Source organism: Theobroma cacao, chromosome 3 (genome assembly GCF_053813885.1).
Source record: "Theobroma cacao isolate CCN51 chromosome 3, ASM5381388v1, whole genome shotgun sequence".
Classification (NCBI taxonomy): Eukaryota; Viridiplantae; Streptophyta; class Magnoliopsida; order Malvales; family Malvaceae; genus Theobroma; species Theobroma cacao.
This window is the reverse complement of record NC_142641.1, coordinates 41,791,464-41,799,763: the sequence shown is the minus strand read 5'-3', so window position 1 is coordinate 41,799,763 and position 8,300 is coordinate 41,791,464. Positions and strand designations below refer to the sequence as shown.

Here is an 8,300-nt window from a genome sequence, read left to right as displayed (position 1 = left end):
ATAAATCAAGGATGCGAACACATTTTTGTGGCAGCAAGGGAGGTGCAGAAGATTATCCACATGCGTGACCTCGGAGGCAATGCTCTTTTCCTTATCACCAATGTCGGTGCATTTTGGGCATGAAAAATTGTAATGGTCAAAACCAAATTAGCAGAGGCCTCGAATGAAAAATAAAAATGTAAAAAGGTTGGACATCCGAAGGGCTCTTTTCACCAAAAATGGTAGCAAGCACGTCAACGCGCAAGGAAATGCAAGAAACATCACTTCCAAAAACGGCAAAAGCATGTGGAGGAAGGAACAAAGGACACCAAAGAATGAAGTAAATCTCTCAAACAAGAGTTCCGAATGTCCCCTCGTTTACACCAACCTCAAAAAACACTAATGTTGATGTCCGAAACGCCTCAATGAAAAGGTGTGCAGCATGCATGCTTTATGTCGCAGCAAAACTTGCTCACAAGTAAAAAAGAACAAACTTCACTACAACTCAACAGAGCTAGACATGTAAGTCTAGAGAAGGGACCCTGGGTCTTGGGAGACAACATAGTAAAAAACCCAGAACTTCATTCAGGTTCAAATTTATAACAAGCTATATACATTGAAGACATACTACAAGATTTTAACACAAAAAGGCTATTTTCAGTTGACAGGAGCTCAACAATGTTCATCAGTGGAAAAATCATGAAAAATCACCCGACCCGCTAACCCGTTAAGCTCCTCCTGCTTCATTTAGATCACCTCCCAAACTATTAACTATACTAAACACTACTGAGAGCAAAATAGAACAATATTTTTACAGAGCTTGGTGCTACCGGGAGCCTTAAAATGTCCCAGAGGCCTGCAGCCATTTTCAAACAATGAAACTCCGGTCCTATTTATCTCCGATCAAGCTCTATCCCAATTGCTTACACAGATCAAGCTCTGCTATATACTCTCTACCTTGCATCTCCAAATTTGGATGTTAGGGCTATCCTGAGCTGCTCCTGTGTGTAAAACCGGCTCCCCATCTTCACAGTGGCTTGCTGGATCATCAGGTCATTGACCACCGACACACTAGCGTGATGCACATCCAGGTCTAACTCCTTCAAGGCAGCCATTAACCTTGCTGCTGGATGGTTCTTTTTATTGCATTGGATTCGAATCATTGCGTCCCATCCAATGATCTTCACATCAATTTCCAATTCTACCAATTTATTGCCAAGGTGGTTCGACATCTTGAGATCTTGATCAGGTGCTGGTGGCGCAGAACGAGAATCTTTACTTGACAATTCTTTCTTCATCGCCTCTAGTTCTTTCTGCAACTCCTCTTTCTCCGAATCTGCATTCTGTAGCTTCGTCCTAAGCTCGTTAATATATGAAATTGCGTCACCGAGGAGTGACGCTTTATCCATCTTCGATACATTAGGAACCACAGCTCGCAGAGCATAAAACCTCTGGTTAAGCTTCTCTCTTCTTTGACGCTCTGCTTCAACATGATTCAAAGGCTCTTCTCTTCCATTAGCCGGTTTTCTTCCTCGTTTCCGCGGCCTCTTCTCAGGTTCCACAACTCTGCTACTATCAGCTTCCTTAACAACAGAAGCTTCAAGATCAGAGTGATCAGAATCCCCAGCACCACCACTTGATTTCACCACACCAGATGAAGGCAAAATTACACCAGAAGTAAACGAAAGCATCCCCTCTTCATTACTCCCTCTCGAAGTAGGCGACCTCTTCTTCTTATTCTCCTCCACCCCAATCTGAGAATTCCCAGAAAACAAATTCCCATTCCCACTCCTCTTACTCTCACCAAAATTCAATATCTCCCCGGATTCTGGCTTCAATAAATGAGAAGAAGAATTACCGTTCCTCACACTGCTACTCCCATCAAAACCATAATCGGAGAAATTCAAGCAGAAACTGTGCCCCTGCTGATGATTCTGCTGCTGCTGATGATTTCCAACATGAATCGAACTCGGATTCTCCGTTAAACTACTGGAACTCGGATTGTCACAGAACTGAATTGACTTCTGAATCTGCTGATTCTGATGGCTAGTATTATTGTTGTTGCTGTTGTTATTACTTTCCTTAAGTTCGATTCCGTTATTGGGATCGTTAATCCAAAGCGAAGACGGATCATTTTCGCCTTGATCAGCAGTATTATTACTCATAGACCAAGAACCAGCTTCAATTCCATTATTGAAATTAAACAAAACCCGAACCTTATTCATCAGATCCGAGCTTTGCGTGATAAGTTCCGTTGACCCCAATTCAACCACCCCATTTGCCGACGGTATACAAACCATGGTTTGCAAACCGAAAACCTGCCCTTGCCTTGCTCGCTCGCATATCGAAGTGGCTAACCGGTCCGATCCAGCAACCCAAACAGGACTCGAATTGAAAAAGGCCTGCCCCGGAAGGCCGCCGCCGTTAACGAAAGACTGCGTCATGGAAACTAAAAAGAACCACTCGGTGTCGGTAACTTCTTCGTCGACGGCATCGTCGGTGGGGGAAGTGGAGCCTGAAATCAAAGAGTTGAGCTCCCTAAGCACTTTTTTACGGTGCTCTTGCTCCGCAGCTGTAGATGAAGAAGCTTTCAACTTCCCTTTCCCTTTATCTTCTTCACCTTTGTAATACCCATCGCCCCAGCCGAGTACGGCAGTGCCCGAGTAATCGTACGAGGACTGCCAAAAAATGGCGTAAGTCCAGTTCTCGCGGGCGCCTTCGATGAGGGCTTGCAGACGTTGCTGGAGAGTTTCTTGATTGAGCAGAGAAACCGAGGGCTGAGATTGGGCGAGCGATGACTTGGACGGGTCGGGTCCAGCGGCAGCTGCAGGTGCGGAAGTGGACCCAGAGGATTGCGGCGGTGGCCATAAAGCGGAAAGATCAGAACTCATAAAAGCTTCCATAACCGATGCGTTATCATCCGTCCAAAGATTTATCGCCGTCGCTAACCGGTAGTCCGTCATTCCATATGATTTCGCCAGATTTTGCCTTTTTTTCTTTTCTTTTTAAGGAATTTGTTTCTGTGGTTTGGAAGCAAAATGTGGAGACGGTGGAAAGGTGGGAACAGGGGCGGGGGATTATTTGCAGCGCATTTGGGTTTGGTTTGGAATTTATTTGGAGTGAATTTGAGCTGATTTTTTTTTTTTTTTAAGGATGGGTGGGGAAATAGAGGATTTAGAGAGTGGACAAAAAAAACGAGGGCGGTTTCTACGAAGGGGAGGGAGGAGCCGATTAAATCGGTAAAAAGCCGGCGTATGGAGCCGCTACTAGGGTTAAGCTAGCTCTATCGGCAGCTTTTAGGGTTAAGTTAGAGCACGTGGCGGCTTTTTGTTTGCTGGGATAGTAACATGCTTGACAGGGGTTTGAGAAGCAGCAATTTTGTGGAGCTAGTGGACTCTGGCTACTGTGTGACTCAGATGAGAGAAATGAGATAAGGTCAAATTTGTCAAAATCTAAACTTTTTTTTTTTTTCCTTGTTGGGACTGCCATACACACACTCAGTGGCATATAATTAATTTTATTTATGCCACATAATTCTTAATTTTTTAATAAAAATAATATTTTAAATTCTTTTCTTTATTTTACATGTTTATATATTATTTATAATTAATTTTAAAATATTTCATCGTATCTTATTATATAATATAATATAATATTTGATAGTCGATACTTAAAAAAAATTTCGATATGTGATATTTATTCTGATTTAATAACTATGAGTTTAATGTTTTTTTATTTGACAAGTGAGTGCTTTTTATATTGTTCTAAATTTTGCTTCAAAATATTAATAATAAGTAATAAATTCTATTCTATTATATTCAAGTAAAAGTTAATAATTTTTTTGAAAAAAATTTATCTTTTGATGCATTTATATGTTATTTTTCAACTGATTGCAATATGCAAAAGAAGTAACCTAATAAAAGTGACAATTAAAAATAGTCTAAAATTATCGCACTCAATAATAGATGAATTTTTATTTATGAATTTTGGAGTATATCTAATTGTATAGTTTTTTTATTTATAAAATAATAATTAATCCATTTTTTTAGATGAAAATTCATCTCCTTTAAAAAACCTAATTGACTTTTAACGAAGGTGATCTTCCATTATTTTAATGAGACGAAAGCTTTAGTTATGTTAATGGAAAATAAAGATGCAAATCCTATCAATAAAATCTCGTAACAAAAATTAAGGAATTGTTTGTATTGTAGCTTGATTTATGTACCAGAACAGATATATAATTAATAATTAAAATTATATATATATATATGCATGAGCTAAGGAATTTACTTGTTTTTTGCGACTTTGTTGGCTATGATAATGGAAGTAAACAGTATATTCGCGATTTTTAATGGTTTTCCTGATTTGCTCATTCGCAAGTAGATTAATTTTGGGAAGAAATTGTCAACCTATAATATAAAAAAAAAGTATTATGTATTTTAAAAAAATCATTTTGAACCGTCTCAAAATAGAAAGATGGATAACAAGAAAAGTAATATTTTTTGGAAAAAAAAAAAAGGAGTGGCTTTCTGCATTATTATTTTTTCCTCATCAGTTTTGATTTCTTTCCCTTTGTAAACACTCTTGGTATGCTTTTCAATATGTCCTTCTTCTATGTTTAACAATTTGTGAAGGAAAAGAATTTGAAGGCACGGCACCATTGTTTTCTTTTATTTTTTTAATATATGTATATATATATATTAGAGTTTTTTCATTATATTTGATTCAAAAATATTTCCACCAGAAAAAATGACATCAAACAAAATTAATCTGTATTCTTTTTTTTTTCTTTTCAAATAAGATGTCAAAAGATTTGAGTCAAAAAACATTGAGAATTAACCCCTTCCGTTTGTCAAATATGGACCACCACCTGGTGTTCTCATTATGCTTGGAGAGATTTGTATTATAATTTTTTTAAAAAAATTAATATAAAATATATTAAAATCAATTTTTTTATTTTTGTTTTCAATTAAAAAAATGAAGAAAGTAATATTGAATGTACACTTGCCCTAAAAAGAATTCAAGTAATTGACTGATTACTGGTTTGAGTGGCGGCTTCTAATTGTCAAATATATGGTTCAATAGGTACAGAAATATTCTATCTGAGTGGGCTCTCAATTTGTACATTTTTATAACCAATAATTTATTCACAAGTTCCTTTTTTAAGGAAGTTTACGTGTATAATAAAAACATAAAATTACACCATTAAACAGGATAGTTTTACTATAATAATAATAATAATCATAATAATAATAATAATAATGTTAACCATATTTCTTTCATAGGGATTTATCCAAATAGCATCTTTTATTACAGCCTACAGGATAGGCCTTCCTATGAAGTAATGAGTTTTTTCGTTCCCATTGTAAGAAGAAAGGAAGTTTGGCTTATTAAATAAAAATATTTTAATTAAAAAAATTAAAATGTTTTATAATCAGTGGTCAAAGGATTCTTGTTGTTATTATTATTATTTACACATAAAGAAAGTTTAAATGAGGAAAAATGAATAAAATTTTAAAATTTTAACTGATATAAAAAAATGGATGATGAATTAATAATTGTTAGAGAAATCCCATAAAAATATGTAAATATATATTCTCAAAGACTAATATTGTCTATTCATAAAATAAGGCTTGCCTCTCTAGTCCTTTTCTTTTCTTAGTTCTTAATAACATGCAATTATATAAAATTATATTGATTATTAAAAAAAAGAAGAAGATATTTTAACATTAGTTTAAAACTAGTGGCCATAGTTTATTCTAGAAGACTAGAACATCAATCTCTTACTATACGCCCATTTTTTTTGTTTTTTACGAAAAAAAAATTTATATCTTATAATAATAGTTATATGTATTGTTATTGAATCATAAAATGTCACTTTATAAATATGAAAAGATAAAATAATTATAAATATATTTTTAAGAATTATTAATTTTTAAATTTATTTATTAACTGTGTAATATTTTATTTATTAATAATATACAAAATTCATATATCGACTATGGTCTATATATTAAATATATATACCCATATAAAAATTAGTAAATATAATTGTTTATTTGAAAAAAATTGTGGCGTGGTACGTTCTATTTGCCTAACATTTTAATTTTGGCTGACAAACAGTTATAAAATATGGACCAGAAAGAGCCGCCGATGTGGTCCAATCAAATTCCAAGGTCATCTTAAACATGCTAACAGTCCGTAATGAAATCAAATCCTCCTCCTACGCTTTGGCACCTGATAAAGTTCATCGCCTTTGGCTTCTTCCATGAAAGAGCAGCCGATGTCAAAAAACACGCCCAAAATATCGGCGGCACTTCCCCAATTAATCGCCACTAATCCACACCCATATTTTGACTTCAGTTAAAGAGTTTTTTTTGGTGATCTTTTTATTCTAAATTTGGATATTTACTACTTCGTGGCAAATTCATGATAAGGACAAACTTAAAGAAATAATGATAATAAAGCAAGGGACGCGTTGGGGTTTGGAGATGAAATCTTGGCCGTTGATTAACTCTCCCGTGTTCCTCCATTTAAAAAATAAATAAAATATTCTATTTCATTCCCCATCATCTCCATATTTTTTAATTAAAAAGCAAAAAAAAAGATTAATTATTGAGGCACGTTTTGCTTGTTGCTTTGTGGGTGAAATTAGCTTTTTGTAATTAATAATTTCTGTTGAGGGTCACGTTTGTAAACCACTGTCCCATGTGAAAATACCACCATCAATCTAATCATTGTTTTGTTGCAAACTTTCGAACTATTATTGGCAATTACATCCAAAACCTACAAAACACTTCAACTAGTTTTCAATTAAGTCCCTCAAGTCCAATATGCATTATAGCCAAAATATAGATCCCATCAAAGAACAACGCTCTTTTGCTTATTAGTTTTATGGAAGTGAACACTTATCATTAATAGGTTACTCCTGGAATGATGATTATTTTGAACCATTTATGAATCAAACAATAATTTGTATAATTTTGAGTAAAATGAAATATCATTTATAATTTCTATAATTTTTTTTCAAAAAACCAACACAATTAGGTTAGTCAAATTGTAAAATTAATCTTTTATAGAAGTTAAAAGTATGAAAATAATCGTTTTATCCATAGCTTGGAAATTAATAAAATATCAAAAAAATAGTATTTCTTCTTCTTTTTAAGTTTTAAAAGAGGAAAATGTATCTCAAATTCAGTCATTACCGCATTGGAATTAAGATTACAGGCAAATATAAGAAGATAACAGGCAAGTTTGTACAAATACAAAAAGAATGGGGGAAGAAACTAGAATAACATGTAAGCTAAGGGCCATTCGAAAATCAGTTCTGGTGAGTTCTGATGAAAAGTCAAAACCAATCATTCATGCCACTCTTAAGAATTCCAGAAATCATGAATTGACAAGACCATTGCATCTTCCCAGGGTTTAAGCACCTTTTTCATGCCTTCCATGGCTCCTCACTCTGCAGTATCTCAGACGCTCAAATTAGCACCATGACTTCCATCTCTTATTCCTTTTTTTACCATGCTAATCACCTTAATTTGACTGTTAACTGATCTAATGAGATTCTCTGTTACTTTATTTTTATTTTACATAAGTATTAGACTTGACGGTTTTAAAGAGTTGAATTTATTTTTTCTAATAAAACAATAAAAGTAAAATTAAAATCAAGATAAATATAGTTTTTCATTTTTCTTCATTGCGTATCATGTTTTCTTTGATTAAGGTTAAGATTATCAAAATATTCAGTTAAATAAGTTGATATATTTTTGTTTGTCTTTAGTTATAAATAAATCAATCGCTAATATACATATGCATAGAAAGAATGATCTCGTTGAAGCCTATTACAAGAATATTGTCTTGACATGGTAATAAAATTTGTGATGACATTGTTTCTTTGTTTGGATGATGAGTACAATGAATAAAGTTGGATAATTATCAAGTACTTGTCCCTAACGCTTTAGCTCAATTTAAAATACGAGAAACAAAAAAAGATAAATAATAATGCACTCAAGTGATGCCGATTTGCCAACTGATCCATCCCTTTCCGACCTCTCTCCATACCGCATTAGCCTTCTTCTTTCCCTTTCTTTTTTTTTTTTTAAATAAATACTAAACATAAAATAAGCCAAAGAAAATGCCAAAAGGAAGTATTCGGAGTGAAAAATCAACCGATGCTTTTTTTTTTATATATAAATTAAATTTTAGTGGAGTGCCTCAAAGATTTGGTTATTCATTTGATGCCCTTCTCATGGAATCTTGTATTGGAGTTTTTTGTTTCTTAACTTCCAAAGTAAGATGGAGCCTATAAGTTGGTAAAG

At 33.9% G+C, this 8,300-nt stretch overlaps 1 protein-coding gene across 1 annotated transcript; it reads right to left on the bottom strand.

The window, feature by feature from the left end:
• Positions 1–614: 614 nt before the first annotated feature.
• On the bottom strand, positions 615–3,126 carry LOC18606039 (transcription factor MYC2-like). The gene has a single exon (XM_018117980.2). The coding sequence runs from the start codon at positions 2,940–2,942 to the stop codon at positions 933–935; it is 2,010 nt and encodes a 669-aa protein (XP_017973469.2). The 5' UTR covers positions 2,943–3,126; the 3' UTR covers positions 615–932.
• Between the last annotated feature and the right edge of the window lie 5,174 nt (positions 3,127–8,300).

Coding starts and splice junctions, on each gene's coding strand:
- LOC18606039 (XM_018117980.2), bottom strand. CDS start 2,942: ATGACGGACTACCGGTTAGCGACGGCGATAAATCTTTGGACGGATGAT.